This window comes from Solanum stenotomum, chromosome 9 (assembly GCF_019186545.1).
Source record: "Solanum stenotomum isolate F172 chromosome 9, ASM1918654v1, whole genome shotgun sequence".
NCBI classification, from domain to species: Eukaryota; Viridiplantae; Streptophyta; class Magnoliopsida; order Solanales; family Solanaceae; genus Solanum; species Solanum stenotomum.
Window position 1 is genome coordinate 7,411,361 of NC_064290.1, and position 22,461 is coordinate 7,433,821.

At 34.6% G+C, this 22,461-nt stretch overlaps 4 protein-coding genes and 1 pseudogene across 10 annotated transcripts in view; 2 read left to right on the forward strand and 3 right to left on the reverse strand.

The window, feature by feature from the left end:
• LOC125877852 (uncharacterized) overlaps positions 1 to 3,259 on the reverse strand; it is a 5,246-nt gene extending 1,987 nt beyond the window's left edge. Inside the window, exon 1 of the mRNA XM_049559129.1 lies at positions 2,759 to 3,259. Within this exon, the coding sequence (XP_049415086.1) occupies positions 2,759 to 3,082 (324 nt within the window). The 5' untranslated portion in view covers positions 3,083 to 3,259. The remainder of the gene's footprint in view (positions 1 to 2,758) is intronic.
• A 632-nt stretch (positions 3,260 to 3,891) lies between these two features.
• Positions 3,892 to 9,938, forward strand: LOC125877773 (uncharacterized). 2 transcript variants are annotated; one of them, XM_049559040.1, is made up of 4 exons: positions 3,892 to 4,043; positions 6,049 to 6,249; positions 8,545 to 8,624; positions 9,659 to 9,938. In XM_049559040.1, exons 2-4 carry the CDS (start codon positions 6,142 to 6,144, stop codon positions 9,726 to 9,728), a joined length of 258 nt encoding a protein of 85 aa, XP_049414997.1. In that variant the 5' UTR covers positions 3,892 to 4,043; positions 6,049 to 6,141; the 3' UTR covers positions 9,729 to 9,938. The 2 variants fall into 2 exon arrangements, with proteins under 2 accessions (XP_049414997.1, XP_049414998.1); XM_049559041.1 differs by having other exon boundaries at positions 3,924 to 4,043; positions 6,072 to 6,249.
• Positions 8,277 to 8,395, forward strand: LOC125878044 (U6atac minor spliceosomal RNA; annotated as a pseudogene).
• A 973-nt stretch (positions 9,939 to 10,911) lies between the features above and the next one.
• On the reverse strand, positions 10,912 to 12,544 carry LOC125876721 (septum-promoting GTP-binding protein 1-like). The gene is made up of 6 exons (XM_049557949.1): positions 12,224 to 12,544; positions 12,022 to 12,130; positions 11,846 to 11,942; positions 11,716 to 11,755; positions 11,539 to 11,622; positions 10,912 to 11,131 (listed from the first exon to the last, which is right to left on the reverse strand). The coding sequence occupies exons 1-6, from the start codon at positions 12,530 to 12,532 to the stop codon at positions 10,967 to 10,969; spliced, it is 804 nt and encodes a 267-aa protein (XP_049413906.1). The 5' UTR covers positions 12,533 to 12,544; the 3' UTR covers positions 10,912 to 10,966.
• Positions 12,545 to 14,989: 2,445 nt separating this feature from the next.
• LOC125875886 (glutamate receptor 3.4-like) lies at positions 14,990 to 20,848 on the reverse strand. 6 transcript variants are annotated; one of them, XM_049556942.1, is made up of 8 exons: positions 20,648 to 20,848; positions 19,920 to 20,003; positions 19,497 to 19,821; positions 17,293 to 18,629; positions 16,823 to 17,100; positions 16,537 to 16,568; positions 16,026 to 16,435; positions 14,990 to 15,811 (listed from the first exon to the last, which is right to left on the reverse strand). In XM_049556942.1, the coding sequence occupies exons 3-8, from the start codon at positions 19,807 to 19,809 to the stop codon at positions 15,353 to 15,355; spliced, it is 2,829 nt and encodes a 942-aa protein (XP_049412899.1). In that variant the 5' UTR covers positions 19,810 to 19,821; positions 19,920 to 20,003; positions 20,648 to 20,848; the 3' UTR covers positions 14,990 to 15,352. The 6 variants fall into 6 exon arrangements, with proteins under 6 accessions (XP_049412899.1, XP_049412898.1, XP_049412897.1 ...); XM_049556941.1 differs by lacking the exon at positions 20,648 to 20,848 and adding an exon at positions 20,284 to 20,536; XM_049556940.1 differs by lacking the exon at positions 20,648 to 20,848 and adding an exon at positions 20,284 to 20,536 and having other exon boundaries at positions 19,497 to 19,824.
• Positions 20,849 to 22,461: the final 1,613 nt, after the last annotated feature.

Below are 22,461 nucleotides of genomic sequence, written 5' to 3' on the forward strand. Positions count from 1 at the left end.
GTGGGCAGTGGACAAATGCTCCCGTGTGAAGGTGTGGTGAAGCAAGTCACCGTATTGATTCAAGGGTGTACTATAGTCGAGGACCTTTATGTCTTACCTTTCCAAGGTGCTGATGTAGTCCTTGGAGTGGCATGGTTGGCTACGTTGGGGCGTGTTATAACTGATTATGCAACAAGAGAATTTGAATTTACTTCACTTGGGTCTAAGTGGTTATGGCAGGGGGATTCACCCACTGATGCTCACCAAATTCAGTTGCATAGTTTAAGGCGTATGACAACGACGGATGCTATTGCTTCATTTTTTTTTTTGGCAATGATTACTCCTGAAGGGAGTTGTGCAGGTGAAATGACCACAGATTTGAGTGGTCTATTGGAGTCGTATCATGATGTGTTTCGGAAACCCACAAGATTGCCACCTTCTCGTGTTCAGGATCATTCGATACACCTCGTCCCAGGGGCACAACCAGTGAATGTTAAACCATATAGGTACCCGCACTTCCAAAAGCAGGTCATGGAGCAGATGGTGAAAGATATGCTTAAAGATGGAATTATACGGCCCAACACCAGTCCATTTTCATCACCGGTGTTATTAGTTCGTAAGAAGGATGGCACATGGCGCTTTTGTGTTGATTATCGGGCACTCAATGCCATCACAGTTCGAGATCGCTTCCCTATTCCAACCATTGATGAGTTGTTTGACGAATTACATGGTGCTCAAGTCTTTTCAAAGTTGGACTTGTTATCAGGTTACCATCAAATAAGGGTCAAGATTGAGGATGTGGCTAAGACAGCCTTCTGTACTCATGACGGTCATTATGAATTTTTAGTGATGCCGTTTGGATTGACTAATGCCCCTTCGACATTTCAAGCTACTATGACTGAGATTTTTCGTCCACATCTCTAATATGACCTTTTACCTTCATTGATGATCAAATGTTTTTAATTTGAGAAGACGTACGAATAAATGAAACCATGATTCTGAAAGTGGGTGGGTGGGCAGGCAGTAAGTACCTATGCACTGGCTCGGCCTCTCTAAGAGTCAGTTCTAGAGGATCAGGAAACAGTTTAATACTCACAAATGACTATACAATCTGCAGCAAGATGGCAGGAGATAAAATGATGATTTCTAGAAAAGAAGATTATAACACAACTGATTCCTCAACAACCAGAAGCGCTAGACAAGTTGTTCTTATGCTTCTGGGACTCTTCTCTATTGAACTATGTTCATGTTGGTTGTTACTCTTGAATTATTCCAATATTCATTATGTTACCTTCATTAGCTCTTGAGTTTCCAATGTTCATTTTATTACCTTAATTGCTAATCGCCACACCACCCAGATCCAAAAAAAGGAGGAAAGAAATGGAAAAAAGCAACAATATGAAGCTCGAGTAAGATTGACGGTCAATTGGTTTGGATATGTCCAATACAAAACAGTAGAAAACTAGCTAAGCTGTATGGATATATTTTCTATATTCTTCATTTTTCAGAGACACTAACTTGATTGGAACCAAGATGGCCGCGATAAAAACAACAACATACCCAGTATGGTCCCACAAGTGGTGTTTGGGAGGGTTTGATATACACAGACCTTACTCCTACCTTTGTGAGGTAGAGAGGTTGTTTCCGATACACCCTCGGCTCAAGAAAATCATTTTTCAGAACAAATTTGAAAGAAATGTAAAGAGTAAAAAAAAATATGAAAAGAAAAGAATCGACAGTAAAAATGTTAACGTTAAAGATACCAAAGTAAGAGAAACGAGGTAGCCATGATACCAAGCTGGAGAAAAGAAAACAGATAATGAACTTAACATTGCAGATCGAAATGAAAACTGTAGTGGTAAATTAGAGTTCCAACTTTTCTTGAGAAGCTGAAAATAGTGTTCCAACTTCCAAGCATACATCAACAACAACATACCCATCCCACAAGTAAGATCGGAGAGGGTGGAGAACGCAAACCTTACCCCTACCTTTGTGGGGTGGAGAGGTTGTTTCTGATAGACCCTCGGCTCAAAAAAAAGTTTTCAAAGCAAGGTTGTAAGAAAATATGACAGCAAGCTACCAAGATACAATGCAAATAAAGCCACATACATTAATACCACCAAAAGAATAAAATTTAATACTGCTAATAAGGATAGGAGGCTAACCCCTTACCTCTCCCACATAAAGTGGGACCACATTCCGCTACCTCCTGATCTTTTACCCTCATTTTCAACCTCTACACTTTCCTATTAGGTTCATATCATCACTAAGCTGAAATTGTATCATGTCTTGTCTAATAACCTCCCCAGTTCTTCTTCGGCCTACCTCTAATTTCCGCTAGAGCCAACCTCAACCTCAGCCTACCTCTAATTTCCGCTAGAGCCAACCTCAACCTCAGCCTACATCCTTCACATTAATTTCTCAAATTATTTCCAATAGCCATAAAAGGTCCAAAAGTTACAATCTTTGTCAATACAACTTATATTCAGATAAACTAGAGCTTTCCAATGAATCCTGTCATATGAAGGGGAAAAGAGCAAAGAAAAGCAAAAGACAACTTTTTTGAAAAAGGTTCCTACCACCCAGAATGCATCTGTTTTAACTTTCATCTCATAATGTTCCTAAATTCCATGTAATTAAATCCAATTCAACTGATTTATGAAACATCAACCCCCAAAACAAGACAATTTGAAGCTAGCACAACAATCTAATAATCTTCGACATGCAAGACAAATTGCAATTAGCCCCCCAAAAATAAACAATAAGCAAATTAAATTACCATTGCCGTGAGAGTGGAAACACCATACATCAAGGACGTAGTTTTAATCCAAGATTTTCCAGCTGCAATGGCATAAAGACTAAGGACGGAAAGGGGCCAAGCAAAGAGGAGCTCCAGCCAGATTAAGCCAACAAAGAAATGGGGTTTCTCAGAAACCAAATAATCACCATATTGTTGAGTGTACCAGCTCTTTAGGTCAACCAACACAGGAGGAAATATATGTTTAGGAAGGGCAACTTGGCCATCAAAGAGTGGTGCAACAATGGCGATTAACAAGAAGTAAACGAAAAGAAGCAAGTCCAATAGCTTAACAAAAGTACCCATTTTGGTCTTCGTCTCTTTGCAGCAATAGAACCAGCCACCAACTAACAGTTCAGCCAATTTTGGAAATTATGTTTTTTGTTAGAGATGTCGCCCACTAGTTCACTTCCATGAAAAGGGGATCTGAATGAATGAAGATCCACAAACATTTCTTTTATCTAATGTCTCAATTTTCCTATCAACGCCTACCACTTTGCTTGCACATGGTTAATTATATTATATTATATTTCTGGATATTTATATATATATGTTAATACATATGAAATCTTTTTTTGTTATTTAGTGATGAATTTAATGATGTAATATAATGAAATCTAGTTAACAATTAAAATAAATATGATATTTATAAACTAGTAATACACTACCATACAATAGGTAGCAGCCATCCAAATAAGCTGCTAAACTACAAGTTGATATTTAAAAAAAAAAAGAAATATTCAACCCCATAAAAATTTGCACTTTGGTGTGACGGAATTATCAAATTTTATTAGCTCTTCTAGGATGTCAAACGGATGAGTTGAATTAAAATTGAATAAGTTGAAATAGACAAAATCAAAACATGCTAGTGAGTCGATCATCAATCATTAAACTAGTTGACTCTCATAATAATTTGTTACTTACATATAAATGTAATATATTATGAAAGTTATTATTTATCGCGTCTAATAATACACATTTTCTCTTTGTGTTACCCTTGTATAAAATACCTTGCCGATGGAGCTGGAAAATACACTATTATCCTTGTGCTGAAGGTTGATCTGTCGCAGAAGGGGCTTTGGTGTTAACCACAAATATGAACATATTTAACCCACAATATTGAAGAAGGAAGGACCAAGGGCAAAATTGTCTTTTGATCATTTATTAAAGTGGTTAACCCCAAATCTCTTCTATTTCACACACAGTCTAGAAGAGTAGTAGTATTTCAATCCTCCTTGGGACTTTGAAGATTTGCTTACAATTTAAGGTATGATTTCCTCTCAACTTTTGTTCAAATCTTCTTCTCGAATTTCATGTTGTACGTTGAAATTTTATATCGAGGAAATACCTAAATTGAATTGTTGGGTTGAAGAAGCTTTTCTCGGTTGTTATTGATGTTTGTTGTTGTTGTCAGTTTTGTGATATATTTATTTTTCCATATGTTCCCCATTACGGAGTGCTGAATTAATTTTTAATATTTTCTGTTGATTGATTTTATAGATACTGTAATTCGTACAAATTTGATAAATTGAAATAGGTTAACTGAGTTCTGGTTTGTTTCTTATGACAATTCACAACCAAGTTGTTTGATGATATCCCTTAAACAACAGGTTGTTCGAAAGATTATGCTCTTACTTGCCATGTTCAATACTAATAGCTAAGATAGAAAGAAATAGAATCAAAGGTGAGATGCCTAACTTTATTTAAGTATGACGATTACACTTTGTTATCTTTCCTTATGCAAAAAACTCTAGCCAATTCTCCGACCTTTGAGCATGACTATGATTTGAGTTTTGTAAAATCAATGTACAAAAGGTCACTCTCCAATATAATACAGGTTTGTGAATTTGTGGATATCAATATCGAAACCCCCTAAAATCAATTACACTTGTCTCATTTACAACATCTATCAGATGTCTAGAGTCATATCACCAAAAACCTTCAACCTGACGATGCTTCTATTGAATTCTTTGGATTAGTATAGTCTTTTACTTCTTGATGGTATTACGAGAACTATCTTGGACTGAAAATGACATAGTTTAGGAACTAGGAGATGCATAAAGGGGAAACTACAACGTCTCAAGTCTCAACATGTTTTGGAAGATATATGTTTAAATTCCTTCATGCACTTCACGTTTCCCCCCCTATTTATACTTTAATATACATGTGGAATTGCAAGTTTAGTTGATATTTTTTTTTTTGAGCTGATAAGAATTGACTTTTGGTAGATGAATATTCGGCAATTCTGAATCATCTTAGGGGTTGAAATATCTGCTTAGTTTCACGGTTTTTGTTTCCGTGTCTGTATGTATCAAGATACATACTGATGTGCAATTATATAAGGAGAAAATTGAACACTTGATGGACTAAAAGATGGAAGTATAGAAATGAACTGATGCTTGTGATAAAGATGAATAGGTTTGTTGTCATTCCTCTTGTGTAGCAAAAAGTTGTCTCTGGAGTGCATAGTTATAATATATGACCAAACATAGTTAAAAATATCTATCAAACTGGAACCTTGTATTAAGACTGCAGTTTTTTAAGAACAATATTATGTTAATATGAAAACTGTTCGTAATGTTATTTTCCAGTAATACATCTGTTCAAATCTCTTTTAGATATACCAAAATCCAGCTAAAGAATAGAAGAAGAGTTAGAGTTGTTGATTAGTTATATAATTGGTGAATTGTTTGGACTTAGATCTTGTTTTGGATCGACTTATTTTAAGTGTTTTTAAGCCTAAAATAGTTTTAAGCACTTTTATAGTGTATTGGTAAGATACGAAAGTGCTTTTAAGCAAATTCTTCCAAGCATGCTCTTAGTTTAAGTGCCAAGAGTATGTTGAATGTATTTTCTTTTTCCCACAACTAGAGTAGTTTTTTGAATAGATACTTTATTTGCTTGATGTTGTGTGGCAGCTAAATGAAGAATGTAAGCATATGGAATTTTAGAAAATTGAAGTAAATATATTAAGAAGCATGAATTATGAAACTTTTAAGAAAATATTTACAAATATAATAAACATTTGAAAGTATGAAATATTTATAAAATTTGTATAAATATATTGTCAGTTAGATTTGATTCATTTAGGTTAACATCAAATCAAATCAACTATGATTAAATTTTTTTTATATCAAACTAAAACTAAATCAAATCACTAATGTTTTCTCTTCTCAATTTGATTTAAACTATTGATTTGATGCAGTTTGTCAGTTTTATCTGAACCCTGCTTTAGAACAAAAATTAGTAAGTCTTTTCCTTCTATTTGATAGACCCGATTTCAATCTGACTCAAGAGGGAGGAGAAAACACAAGTGTTGTATTATCAAGGTTGGGTGAAAGGACATCAGACAGTAGAGACGGAAGATGAGTTCTCCAGTTCCCAGAAGAGAGAGTCCATGGGGTTTGCCGGAAGGTGATAACAGACAACCTAAGGCCCATAGATGCAACGACCGTGTTGAGGATGTTGTTCAGGTCAGAATTTTATCTGCACTTTTATTTAAAATTATTGCGTCTGAGTTTCCGTTCCATTTCTTAGATAGTTAGATCAATATTGATTCATGAATTTTTGTGGCCATTCTGGTGGATGTTAGTATTTCAGTCTAATTGAGTACTTCGTCTGTCCCAATTTAAGTTTAAATTGGACTACACACATTTTTAATTTAAGATCATAACATTGAAAACTATTTTTCTTAAATTCCGTGTCTAGTCAAACTAAGACACTTAAATTGGGACGGAGGGAATAATTTGTTTGCCTTTTTAGATTCTAAAAGCACTCATATTATTAACTTGGATGTGTGGTAAGCCTAGAGATTGAACTCTGAAATTTGTTTCGGCCTATATTATCATTTACTAAAAATGAGAGAAAAAGCTGATGTGGGATTTTGAAGGTGGAGGAGTAACATGACTTGGGTATTCCAACATTAGGGTGGACCTAGTACTAATCATGTCGAGAAAATGAACTTTGAACCTTAATATATAGCTCAAGTATCATATGGGAAGACTACAATCCATACACTTACCAATTTTGGGATTCTAAACAGTACTCGACATGATGTGCTAAAAGATGAGGCCAACTAAGAACCATTTAGCTTCACTACTAGTCTGCAAGCAGGTAAACGAAGAGTAACAATGTTTTGGTGGGGACACTGGATATGTTTTGTGGTTTTAAAAGGAGAGTATTTTTCTGGGCTTCAGCCACCTCTATGGGGAATATGATGAGTCAGAGGGTTTCAGAACTTTTTGTGTTATTCTGCATCTTCTTGAGGCCAGCAATGAAATTTCTTACTCCCTCAATTTCATTTTGTTTGAGTTATTTTCCTTTTTAGTGAGTTAAAAGAATGTATCTTTTCTAATTTGACAACTCTTTAGTTCCAACATTTTGCTCGGCATATTTAAGGCCACAAAATTAGAAGGCATTATGATACATTAAACATATCTTTAGTTTAGGCTACAAGATTCAAAAGTCTTCTTCCAAATAATAAACATAAAGGAGGAACATCACAATTACTAAATACTACTACTAATAAGAATCATAGAGGAGGCTGACCCCCTACCTCTCCCTTCCAAAGTGTGACAACACTCGGTTACCTACTAACCTTCTAGCCTAATCCTCATGCCTTGGTCTCCACCCCTTCCTATCTCAGCTCATGTCCTCAGTAAGTTGAAGTTGTGTCAGGTCATGTCTAATCAGCTTCCCCAGTTCTTCTTCGGCCTACTTCTACCTCTTTTAACTCCTGTTACAATCAACCTCTCACACCTCCTTACTCGCCCATTCACGTACCTCCCCTTCATATGCCCGAGCCATCTCAGTCTTGCTTCCCTCAACTTGTATGCTAGGATTCAGAAACTTCCTTTATGTGAAACACCAGCATAGTGATATGGAGTTTCAAACTTCTATACCAAATTCGTAAGCTACCTGTATGTGGAACTCCCTACAATATCATGGAGTCCGAGCTTTTACAAGAGAAATTGGAGTTTTGCCATTAAAACCGACTTTGATGTTGCAGCTGCCTTCATCCTATGGTTTCAACTTATCCTGCTTCTTCTGACACAATTCTTTCAGTTTCATCAAACAATATAAGGAATGAAAATCAAGAGAAATTCCATTGTAATGTTGAACTATATATTAGAAATTTAGCTGTGGAGTACCTGCCTATACTGATATAATGATGCTTATACTCAAATAAATTGCTAGCTTCTTGTTAAGTTAATAGTTCTCTTCGAACACGCTGCTGGTGTATTGATTCTGATTCATATTGGTCCGTAAAATAAGTTCCATGTTTTTCACTTTTATGTCTTCAAATTACATTGGTGGAGTAGGTGGTATGTAGTATATAGATCGAGAAGCTTAGTATATTGATCTCCTTTGTCTAAAAGTTGATGTGATTCAATTTATGCTAAGGCAAATTTGCAGTAGTTTGAATATCGAGCATTAAAATGTGGCTACTGTTCTTTAGTGGTCTGCAAAGTGGCTATTTGTCCATTTTTCCCTCTATCTAGTGTTCGTAGGAAGGAGAGATGTTTGCATATCCCTCGTCAAGGATGGGAATATCCTTCGATCTTTACCTGTTCCCAGACCAACCCATCCATTCATTGGTTACATTGTGCCCCTGGTTCCAGAATCAGATACTCAACTCTTTTGAATGTCTGAGTTCATCACTGGCCATTTTACATCTTTTAGTATAACCCAGCATAATGTTCAACACACGCATTTTATGCTTGTTTGTCGTTTCTTTTTTCAGCTGACTAATTTATAATACTATGCAGGCATGTTTTGAAGGCAATCCATTTAAAACGATACCGGGGCCTTTCAAGCTATTCTGGAGGTGCATGCGTTCTAAGCCTGGGTAAACTTCAAGACTTCAATTATTATTCCGTAGATCAGCTGTGAAATAATTGACATTGAAATAAATTAGTCTTATCTCATTATATGTCATCAAACACAGCCTTATAGCAAACCATCTTCTAATAGATATTACAGTTCAAATAAAATGATGGGAAAAGGGACAAATATACCCCCGAACTTTCGAAAATGGTATGTCAATACCCTTCGTCATACTTTTCGTCCATGAGTACCCTTGCCGTCCAATAACTAGTGCACATTTGCCCCTCCCACTAACGGAAGACTCATTTTGTACACGTGGCACAATCCTACGCCTCAATCCGGGTTGGCCAAATATTTGTCCCTTTTCCCTAAAATGATTAATGAAGACATCTCTTGTTACTCTAATTTATGTATTGGCTTACGTTTTCTTTTGATTTATCTATAAGAGGTATTGGGATAAAGTTGAACATCTTAAACAAGTTTATAGAACACCAATAATTTGTTATTTTTATCTAAAAATACATACTCTTGAAGACTACTCATACATAATACAAATAGGCTACAAAATTTGGAGCCAACCCGAGTATCAAGTTTTGAAAATGATGAACTCGGTTGTTCGTTCTGAGCTTAGATGTTGAAGATTGAACAACTCAAACAGCATGAACTTCAGTTTTGACATCTTTGAAATTAATGAAGATGAATTGTGTGAAAGGAAGATATATTTCGGGGGTTGGAGATTTGAAAGGGATAAACTTGAAGAGAGAAATTGTAAGAAGGTGAGCCCTGGGGGAAAAACACAGTAAACATTGAAGAATACTTAAAGGGTATGTAAAATAGTTTTCAGATCCTTATAGCCCGGATGTTAAATATTTCGTGATTGGTACAAATAAACAAGCAGGAATCTTATAAAAAAACAAAAAATAATCGAAGAAATACTGTTTGGATGAAGTGCCAAATTTGAAAGTTGTCTTTATTGCTTTCAGTTGGTATAAGTTTCTGTTCCTATAGTGATAAAGAGAAGGCTTTTCTAACTTTCTATGCAACATGGTTGTGCAGGGAAGAGCCTACTGAGCCATTCTACTACTTGCAATTGGAACCTCCCAAGAGAGAAGTGCACCTTGAGTAGAGCTTTGTTTTTGTTAATTTCTAAACCTTAAATGAGGTTGTTTATGAATCCTGCCTGTCACTCTAGGTTGTGTTACTTGGTGACAGCAATCTGCACTTCGGAAGGTTGTTCATGGCGCAAATTTCCCTTAATGAAGATTGGAAGTTTATGTTATATTATTTCCTGTTTCTGAATAAGCACGAATATCTAATATGAAATGATGTTGATACATAGAATTTCGAGATACTATACTGTTCTGTTCTTTTCGAAGTAAAGGTACATTTGCATAAGAGTTGGCCACAAAAGTGGTAAAGTAAAAGTTGTGATTTTGTGCACTGCATGTGTCCTTTATTCTCTCCTTGTTGCGTTCATTTTGACCAATGCTTTGTTCCTGCTCGTTATATATTCAATGAGTACATGCCTGAAGTTCATAATATTTTGTTCTACTCCAGTTTTTATTACATTTTTAGTTACGTCGGCATCTTGAATTGGTCAATGCGAACTTTATCATAGGAAATGACATACAAATATTGCTCATAATTCATAAATGTGACTTGACTAGGAGGTAGTTAACTCTACTCTAACAAATTTGCAAAACAAGCAATTGTATCTTCTTTGTATAAATCATATCCACATACTAATTTAACGGGTGGAGAGTATGGTGTGTATGCGACTTTAACCCCCTACCTTGAGAAGATAGAGATAGTGTTTTTGATAGTCCATCTCTCCCAAGGAAAACATATAAAAATAATAAGTATGTAAAGCAAATATAATAATAAAGAAGTCACGCTAAAAACAACGGAGAAGAGAATCGTAGCAGCAATAAATAGTATGATAATTGAAGTCAGAGGGAACAAGTAATACTAAAATCAAAGACTAAGATACTGAGAGAATAATAATAACAATACAAATAAGGAAACAAGATAGCGCTCGACTACCGATTAACCCAATCTTCCTATCTAGGTTTTTGTTCTCAAACTCCATATCTTTTTATTCAGGGTCATGTTCTCGATAAGCCACATATGTCGATTTAATCCTCAACCTCCATATATTCTTATTTAGGGTCATGTTCTCCATATGACGTAGATTTGTCATGTCTTGTTTAATCATCTCCTTTAATACTTCTTCAGCTTACCTTTATCTCTCCTTATACCCACGACCCATCATAGTCAATCTCTCACACCTAGTCACCGGGGCATTTATGCATCTTCTCTTTTACAACAATCCGAATACTTACCAAAGTCCAAGTGACAGGTTTACTAGAAGTCAATGATGGGTTCTCCAATGGTGAGGTTACGTTCCATTGTCCATGGTAAATTGAATAGCTTGGCTGTGATGAACTTGAATATCTTGTTCACATTTATGTTGTATGTTGCACTTGAGAAAAATAGGGTTGCATTCAGTGCTTTTGCATATGCTCTTGCCTGTTCAAAATCATATTGGACATACTGTAAATATCAGTTATCCTTTCATGGCCCAACCAATTATGGTTGGTCCAACTTCAGAGCAATTAAAGATAATACAGTAGGAAAAGTATCTCTATTTAATGTACCCAATAAATAGATGGTGGATTTAATTTGCTCAAGACTATTAATTTTGATTCCTTTTCCATGTAATTTACCTCTGCTATGACTTTTCTTTGGTAATCTTGAACACTACTCGAATTAAAATTTTGAGCTTATGAATTTTGGATGGTAAAAAAAGAATTAGTTGTTGTGTTCCTGATTGTAGTACGGCTCAAACTCATGACTTATAAATGGCTCAAGCTCATGACTTATAAATCAAGCGAAACTTCTCTTCACCTAAGGTGATAAGAAGATAAGGATGATACCTGATTTGAAATGGTCCATTGCACATCTAATGGTAACTGCACAAAATCATCAAACTTTGTTCCTATCAATACTGGAATTGCTGTCTGAAAACAAAAAAATTAACTCTAATCAATTACTATACCATTGAAACATTCCATAATCAAGAGAGAAACAGAGAAGAAAACGATGATTTCTACCTGATTCCATTGTAGTGCTTGTTGATACCAACTGATAACACTGCCATTTTATCAGCAAAACAATTTTAGACTGACTTGTGATGAATTGTTACAGATTTCTCTTTTAAATAAATATGTAAAACTATGATACCTCTTCAGTGTACGTCGACTTGTTAGATCAAACATGAATAACATTGCTACAGAGTTTTTACAAGCTGTTGAAATCTGAGTAGATGCAGAAACATCACCTGCATTGATAACATTTAAGTCAAATTCACATATTATTGATTCGGAATTCAAAATTTATCGAATTTTTGACACATATACCTTGAACTTCCCATATAGTATATGAGATTCTTGCCCCTTTAACACACAGAATTTTATCCATTTGATTTAACCCTGTTATTGAAGTACTCTCCTTTCCTACATACTTTGTCTTTAATCAACATTATGAATCCAACATTAGAAACACGAAGAAAGAAAGAAAGATTTTTGAAACTTGCAAACAGACTTAAAAAAAAAAACTAACCAAGAAACTTGTCTTGCCAATTTGGTTATCACCCAATACACATATCTTCAAGGCAACCAAATCCTCCAATGGCGCGGAGACCGCCCTGCCAGATGGCGAGGGGGTCGCGGTGGTGGTGGTGATGGAAGATGAATGGTGGTGGTGTGACAATTTTCTATACTTGATGGACTTATAGCCTATACAACAACCAACAATTTGGTTCCAAAATGACTTCACATACTTTTGAAGTACTGCTACCCTGCAGATTATTTTCCTCTTTCTGTTCAACTTAAACATTCTTCTGTAGCAAAGTAGTATACACTTCCTCATGATTTGTGTTTGTTTATGTTTTTTGAATTGAAATTGAGAAATAGCTTCAAAAGGAGCTTATGCTAATTCTAAGGGCCATGAAAGTAGTGAAATAAAGACTCTTTTTACACACTCACATATTTTCTTTTTGTCTATAAGTTGTTTAATTAATTATTTTTTTATCGGGTTAAGGAAAAATTGGATAACGGTTACCGGCGTTAAAGAGAAGAGTTGACTGTTCTTTTATTTTGACATAATACATAAATTGTCTTTTAATTTAGCCTCAACTAATATTTATGTAGACTATGCCCTCTAACTTTGAATGTACATACACACTAACTTGTATAAAATTGAACAGATAGTCACATTAGTCCTACGTGACATTTGTCATGGCAATTTTTGTCATACATGACATCTTATGTATATTATGACACGTAGAATACATGCGTGTACCTAAAATAGGAGGACGTAAATACCAGCTTAAAAAATATATTTATGTATTATGTATTATTATTTATTTTTGGGTACGAAGAGAAAGTCAGATTATGTCCTTGTCTATCTCTTCCTTTTTTATCGACGGAATGGTAAATTGCTACTTATTGGAATGAGGGAAATGCTTGTGGATCTACGTTTTTTTTTTCTTTTTTCCCATCGTTTGTGGATCTACTTGGTCACTGCAAAAAAAAAAGTTATCTGCATTTTTCTATGAATTATGGGGTATATATTTTTATTTCTCATGTTTCGTATTATGAAAAATAATTTGACTAATTTTTAGAGTTAAAGTGAAATGAATTAATTTAATATTTAAAATTTAGATGTTTGAAAACTATACGAAAAATACTATAAGTTGCAATTCTTTTCATACTAATATGATGAAAGAATATATCTTAATATGTCGGTCAAAGTCCGTATAATTTGACTCTTCAAAAGTAAAATGTGACAAATAAAAATGAACGAATGAAGTATCATTGATATAGTTTAACAATGAATTATTTATTTTCTTTTATAAAATAATGATGATAATTATATGCACTTAAACTTGAAGGAAGATCCCTAAAATTTATAACCCTTTTAATTTTTTATTTATAAGATACCGATTCACAATAATCATTTCATCTGTATAAATAACATAATTATATAAAAATAAGATAGATAACCTAGAGACCTCCCTCTAAGTTCGCTAACTAAGAAATTCTTTCTCATGTGTACGCATATTTCACCTACTCCTTAGGTTGAGAGGGTGATAAAATATGATTCCGTATAAGATCTATATAATTTTTGAAAAAATATTCAAAATGTAGTTAAAAATAAGTTTTTAAAAATTCTTATTAAATACAAGTCTACATGTAATATAATTTGATTCTCCATGTGTCCCTTACGAAACTTAACGAAGAGACTTAGAACTAATTTTATATTAATTAAAATCTATTATAACCATATATTGGTTGGGTTTGAAATTGTCTGGCAATTTGACATTACATAATCTAACAGGTTTAGATAAGAAAAAAAAATTAATTTAAAAAATTGCATGTGAGTGGCATTGATTCGTTAAAACATCTTTATATATATTCTCTCCCTTTTTTTGTTTACATATTCAGTTTAGTGCTTGTCATTTCTCTTTATTCTTTATGCCCATAATTCACTAATGAGGAATTTTATTATTATGCTTCTAATGATGTACCATGTGCGTGCACACATGTTTATGTTTCGTGGGGAGCTCTACTTTTTAATATATAGTGTTTAATTATCAAATTGAGAAATAATATAAGCTAGTAGCTAGGAGCTGACGAGTATAAGCAAATTAAATAATTAGATAAGTGAATAAAATATTGACAGTTTAAAACTCTATGAAAACTTCTTTTTAGTTCTATAATGTTTTAGCTAGATAGAGGTATTTTTATCTTAATTTTATTGACATATTAAGATGAGGTTAAATGTTAAATAGTTATGAAATAATAATTAAATAAGTATTGTATTTTATTCATCATAAAATAAGTGTTATCTTAGTAAAAATCACATTCATCAAGAAATCAATAAAGGCCATGTATAGTTTACTAGACTATGTCTCTTGAAAATTGAACATTATTACAAAGATGTTGTACATCAGGGTTATAATTGAAAAAACCTATCAATTTTTTCTTAAATTTCTAAGATGACACTTATTTTAGGACAATTTATTATTTATTAAGACGACGCTTAAAATTTTGGGACACAGGGAGTATTAATTAAGGCTTGAAAAGTGGATTTTTGGCATTTCTCCCAAAAAAATTCTAGACTAGTCATCAAATTCAGTATTAGCAAAGGTTTTAGGTTTGAGTCTCACTCACCACCTCTGACCTTATGAATGTGGGTTCTAGTCATCAAAGTCAATATTATCAAAGGTCTTAGGTTCAAGTCCTCGAGTCGCCTTTGTTTGGAAGGTTTTATAAAATGCAGAATTCACTTATGATTAACTTGAGCTAATGGTTCAAACATATGTACTTCACCAACATTATGTTATAACTTAATCAAATAATTGAACAAATTGGGTTGTTCTTCCCTATGCTATCTAATAGTAGTAGCTGAACATCAGACAAACTTACTGGAAAAACAAGCAAACTGTTCTAAATCTTAACAATTACTATCATTATATAACAATTAGTACAAATGTTACCATTTTCTTTTCCCTCCTACTAGTATACAGAGACATTTTTTCCCCTTCTAACATACCTAGCCTTCTGTGTGTGAAAAAATTGAAATGAAGGTTATTCGACGACGAATTACGTATGCATCATTTACATATTAACCATAGGTACATTGCACTGAGCAAGAAACAAGCAAGCCAACGAATGAATAGTTGATTCAAACAGGCGAGCTTGGTTGCGCATCTGAGCTCTGACCTTGATGTTTCTTGCTGTCAATACTCTTCCTCTTGAGTATATCCTTAATTTCACTTTCTCTTCTGTCAACAAAGGTTATTAAGTCCCTAAAGCTCACAGAGCGTAGTGTACGCCTACTAGGACGTACAGATTCAGGTTCACTGATCTCTTGGTCTTCTGGCTCGGGGTCATACCTCCTGAATTGACAGTATACCCTGCAGAAAAATGCAACAAGAGCAAGAAAACAAGCAACAGCACATATGAGAAATAGGCCCCAGAAGCTTTTGAGTGAAAGTTGAGTATCATCATCTTGGTTGCTTTGTGAAGAACATCCCTTATTAGAGAGCCATTTGTCATGGATCCTTTGGAGTTCGCCATTTTCTGACAGTTGAAGGATTGCAGTTGATAGATCAACAGCCAGAGGAGAGTCCCTTTGAAATGCCTGATCATGGATAGTGAAGATCAGCTCGAATAGATTGGATTGCGTGTGCATATACAACAACAACGATAACAACAAACCTAGTGTAATCCCACAAGTGGGGTATGGGGAGGGTACAATGTACGCAGACCTTACCCCTACCTTGGAAGGCAGAGAGGCAGTTTCCGATAGACAACTTGATGTCTGTTCAGTAATGCAAAGGAAAAGATTAACTTACAAAGCCCCATCCGCCTTTCGTGAACTCTTGTCCTACTATCCTGAATACGCATTTGCTGTTGGATAAGAAGAGCTCAACATAAGGACGCTCATCCACAATGCCAGCAACGCCACCACCTTGCGGACCTTTCTCCAGGGCACTGGTATATTCATCTTCTGTTTTCAATATACGGATCCGTGATTCTAAAACACCTAGCTCTTCAATGAGGTAGTTATAGGCAAATGAGCCATCCTGAACTCCAATTGGATCAGAACTAGAAATTAAACTGTCAATTCCTTGAATTCCTGATGACAGCTGCCTCACTGTCAGGATAGATGTCAAGCTAGCTGTATAGCTCGAATTGATGATTAGAACGACAAAGAGCCAAAAGATCAGCACTAAGCGTCCCAAGGTGCTCATTGTGTTTTCTCCTATTAGTTCACACAAGGAACAGTGTCAGCTATGCTAGGACAAGCTGTCTGTCACAATATGGAAGATCTTAAAAAAAACAAATCAAAGAGGATGTACGTACTGTGTGCGAAAAACATTGTTGAGAAACTAAACCTGAAAGAGAAAACCGAATCTTAGCACCAGTGTCAACTATGTTATGATTGAATGCAAATGTTCTTAATAATAAATTCTCTATTTATCTCCAAAGCCGTTGTTTAGACTTGTAATTCCAAATAGATGAATTGAAAATGCAGCCAGCACTTGTTCCACGTCAAGACACTTCCTTCCAGAACATTCAGTGATGCAAAGTTTCACATAAAGCATGCATTTGATTCTACAACAAGAGGTTATTAGATTGATTTACTAACCAAAAAACTGTAACAAGTTGGTGCCTTGGCGAACCACGGAATTCAGGATTATGTCGATGCTCAAGAATCCAAACGACAGTTCCAACGAAGAGAAAGAAGACCCCAGTTACGCACCACATTTGGAGGGTAAATGGCTGAAGGAAAGCCCATGGACTGGATTTCAGCTCTTTGATAGGAGCAACTACGACGAGTCCAGATTCCATGTAAGGTTGTGTGAAGTCCACAATCCTTGTGCGGTTTGTAGTAATCGTGACATCTCCAACAGCTGCATCATATTTCTAAGATGCAAAATGTATCCTTATATAAGTAACCATGAAAAATGTTTCAGCATCACATTCAAAATTAATTAGTATTCCTATTGTGGTAACTAGTAAACAAATGTAAATTAAAGAAATATTAAGTCAGTCTGATCAAATTATATCATCATAATTAGTCAATGAAAAAAATGGATAACACAATCAAGAACTCACATTTGCGACAACGTCATTCACCAAATTTTTGAAAGAGGGGTTTCTCTTGCCATTTCCATACAGAATATAGACATGAGGAACGGCGTAAGGCAACAAATCTATGGCAGCCTCAAAAACATCAATGCAATATCCTTTTACCCCAGAAGGTCCTTTATCTTTATGCACAAACTCTTTAAAAGTAACACGGTAAGGCACGGCAATTTGCAGAGGCTTTCCATTATGTGGGAACACCCATCCTCGAGGTTGAGTTACCATTTCTCCCGGCCATATGACATTGTATAGATGTTGGGTACTGGTTGAAGTGTTTGGAGGTTTTGAGTATAAAATCTCTGGAGTTACAACTGATAGACCAGAATAGTTTGACCAATAACCTACGGTGCGTGATCCTGTTCCACCAATGTTAAGAACATCATATGCTGGATGACCCAAATTTTTCTCAGAATCAAACTGAATCTGGCCACTTAGACCTGTGAAGTTCATGCCAATGAGTGTCTGGAATAATTTCTGTCCTTGGTCAAAAACTTGCATGGATGACAAATGCAAAGCACTCCCATTTGTATCATGTAGCCTGGGGTCATCAGAGAAGGTAACCTTTCCACCATCCTTGAAGTAAAGGTCGAGAGCTCGGGCAAGTAGCCAAATGGTATCGTAAGCGTAGAGTGCATAAGAATTAAAACTTGAAGTTTCAACATTCTTAAAGTTTTTCCATCGCGATGCAAACTTCTTTTTCTGATCAGAATCTGCGGTGTGATGTCGAAGTGCTACAACACCCTGAATAAGATCCATAGTTTCTGGATTAACTGAATCTGAAGAATCCAAAAACGACGGAAGCCAATCAGTAGTGATCCAAACATAGCCACCAACCATCATTCCCAAATTCTTTGCCTTTGAAAAGATTGATAGCCCAGTATCAGGATTTACATGAACAACAAATACTCGTGCCTCCATAAGGTTCACACTGACTAACAAATCATCAATCTCAATACTACTTGCTCCAGGAGAAAAGGCTGCTTTGTAAGTGAGCTTAGCACGCTTCTTTGCAAGGGCATCACCCAACACAGATATCCCATTTCTACCATTATCATCATCAACAAATATGGCTATAACCTCTTTCCATCCAAAATAATCAACTACATCAGCTATAGCATACATTTGGAAGTGATCATTTGGAACAGTTCTAAGAAAATAGGAGTACTGCAGAGAGGATAGAGTAGGGTCCGTGGCAAAAGACAGAAGAGGGACCTGAAGTTCATTCATAACATGGGAAATCACATGTGCTATTCCCGAGGATTGTGGACCGATTGCAGCAATTACTTCTTTCTCCATCAGCTGCAAAGCTATAAAGCAAGGATGTCTGTAAAATACAAGGAAGGGCAAAGAAAAAAAGAAGGAAATAGGCATTGGTACTAGTAAATAGTAGTACTAATTTAAATGTGACAGTAAGGTTCACCTTAGTTGAGCTTTTAAACAAGGTCTCTTGTCTGTGAAACACTAGTGGTACAAGACATTGAACTATTTGTGAATTCAAAAACAGGCCATGAACTAAAATTTGCTTCTTTATTTCTTTCGTTACCAGTCTAAACTCTAAAGTGCACTGCTTTCGTATTTTCTTTATTCAGACTTCCAAAATACTTGCCCAGCCCCCATCCTACCACGTCCCATTGAGTTTTCAAATTAAGCTACAGCATCCAGAAATTCAGACCTCACTTGTGGGATTACACTAGATATGTTGCTATTGTTGCATGCAGAAATTCTGATCAAATGAGCATGTCTTCATCTAAACTTAATGAATGCATATCAAATCAATCAACTACGCCTCAATAACAATTTAATTTCGGTATACTATATAACTTTTTTGAATCCATTCCACAGCATTCAGATTCATTCAATTCCAGTACAACTTAATTGAATGTATAGGACACCAAATTATAGACAGTAAGCATAGGATATAAGATATTATGTCAAAAAGGATAAGATGTCCGAAAAGATATGATACATGAGCCTAACTCAACTCCAAAAGCTAGCTAAGGATTGTCTAACTCCATATAAGCAGACCATAAGTTCCATAAAAGCAGACCATCAGTCCGTTCCCCAACCGACTCTAACCCACTCTAACAATGCCCAAACTACTGAGGATGAAGTATGGTACTTACATTTGATAATTTTCTTATAAAAAGATCTTAGTAGAGGAGAAAAGTGTTTACCATCAACAGTGCCAACAAATCCACTGCAATTTGTATCCTGAAAAATGAGGTTCAATTTGGTTCCTCTGAGAATGCTAGAATCTGAGTTAACATCATTAATAGCAGCTACAAGAGCTGGCTCAGCTGACCTTCCAATTACAGAATTAGCAGTAAACAAAGCTCCAACATTCACCACCTTAGGCCTAGAAAAGGAAGATAAAGGAGCAGTTGCATTTGTTGTGTTATTCCCAGTCCCTCCAATAACAGCCAAAGGCACCCATATCCATGAAACCAACAACAGAAACACTCTCTTCCTTTGTAAATAAGCATCCATCACACAAACTGCCTACTTCACACAAAGACGGATCCAAAATTTTGAGTTTACGAGTTCTGAATTCAATATAAATAAATCATTTACAGACATTCAACAAATTTCTTTCTTACCACAAACCCGTAGCTAGAACTCTAGCTCTGCCTCTAAGTCTTCAAAGCATCAATTTACATCACCAATATTTCTTCCAGAAACTTCTGCTAATCACCAAAACACAAAATATAAAAGTCAGAGCTCAACATTTGAAGGTGAAAAAATCCAAGATTTTCAATAAGGGGTCTTAAAAATAACATCTTTTTAGTTTTTTCAAGAAAATGGAATGTGTGCCCCACTTCAAATTATACAGAAGACCCATGATGACAATTCATAAACATTTAAAACACCAAACAAGAAGAAATCAGGGATGACCCAAGAAAGAGTCAAAATAGGAAGCTTCCTTGCTGAAAAACTACAGAGAAGAAACAATGAATTTTGTACCTCAAAATACCCAACTTGCAAAAAATAGGACAAGATTTTTTCAGTATCTTGTACAATCCCACTAAAAATAGAATCTTTTGTATATGGATGCATGTTTGCCACATGTATTAATAAATTAATTGTGTAATTAAAGAAGAACAAGTTGGATAAACTATGCCCATTTTTTCTTGGAATTCAATTAAGAGTGGTACAGAGATGATAGAGAATCTTGGTTGTTAGTGGCTGGTGGGATTAACAAACTTAAATTTACACAATCTTGAATAAGTATTTGTTAAATTCAAAATCATAGCTCAATTGTTTAGTGTTAGCATACATATAAACAATATGAAAATACACAAAAATTAAATTTGACTGCATTACTTACCCTTCACAGTACAAACTCAAAAAAATAAGGAGTGTGACCACTCAATTTAAATAACACACATGACTCTTTGTTTGTGTGTGGACAAAGGAACAATCACAGTAAGTAACAACAGGACAAATTCTGTAGCTAAACAAAAATATTTGTTGTTAATTTTATTTAGTAATAAATTATCAAATATTTGACAATAGATTAACAACAGTTAAATTCCGATTTATTTTTTCTGTCTCAATTTGTATAATGTTTCACTTTAAATTATGTCATGTAAATTAAAATTATATCACGTAAATTGAGACATATGGAATAGTTTATTGGTGTGCATGTATGATATGAAAGTGGAAAAGGATATATTATTAGAAAAAGAGATCCTAATGAGAACAGTCTTGAAAGGTGAGGAAAGAATGATACTTTTCCTAGTTGTATAAATTTTCATTTTAACTTTACAGCGACTGATTCTTCTGATTACTTTGTGTATGAATTGAGTTGAGTATGCTTCCAAATAGATGGTATTGGAGGCGGAGTCAGGATTAAAAGTTTGGGGGTTCTAAATTTCCTTTAGAATCGTCAATCAATTCTGTTAGGGGTTCACAGATTAATATACATATATATTTAATTAATTTCGTCCAAATCCATGAACCCAGCTCCGCCTCGAGATGGTATAAGATGTTGCCACGTCATCAGATGAGTAGGATAAGAGCAACCTGTATCAGACATCAGGTGGGACATACTAGCCTGATTTTTGTGAAACACGTGGATTCTTTATGCCTTAAACATGTTATTAAGATTAATTAACCTTGCTAGCTTAGAAAAGGCTATATATGGAAAATCTTTAGGGAATCTAGCTATGCAATTACCGATATGGATTGTGGTGCAGTAGTCGGAATGTTGCACCCTTAATTAGAGATTTCGAGTTCAAGTTATAGGTTTGGAGAAAATCATGTCGGAAGCATCACCCCGGATGGACATTGCAGTGTGCGATCTGAATTTAATCGGGACTCCAGTGTGACAAAAAAAAGGTGTAGATGTGTTGTTAACCTCTATTAATATAGCAATAAGAATGGATTGTGATAAAATGATAAGTATCAACGAGTAAAAAATGAGGATTTTTTTTTAAAAAAGTAAAAATAATCGTAATGTAAAGTGCAGAAAGAATAGAACTTTTGAAATGAGGGGGTGTGGTGACCTATATGGACCATATCCTAAAAATATCTTATACAATTATTAAGAATAGTTATGTTTGCATTAATTGTCCACTCAAATGTATTTGTCTATCATTGTCGTATCAGTTAAGCATAAGTTAGTGTAGTCTTTTTCTGATTAAGAAATAAAAGTCAACTGCCTATTAACTCGTTTAATAAATAGGCCTTCCCACTTGGTTTGGCCATAAAATTTATTTACTTTTTTTGGATTTTTTTATTTTATTTAAAAATTAATGTTTGACTATTAAATTTCAAGTACAATTTTAAAACATTAAATCTTATTTTCACTTTCGCTACATTTTTCTTTTAAAATTTAACCCCTAATTTTATTTTATTTTTTAAAAATAATTTCGTTTAAATCATGTTTCATATTTTTTTAGAAAAATGTGTTCAGATAATCAAGTTGTTTGCAAAAATTATAACAAAATACAGCTTCATCTTTAAAATTTTAAAATAAAGAGAAAAAAATATTTATAATAATATTTAGTAGCTTGTGTATGAAATTTAATATATGACATTATGTGATTATCTTTTAGAACAAATTTGATTATATGTCATAAATATTGCAAGCATTTTTGGAGGGTTTTATTTTGCAAAATTTATTTTAGTCATAGAATT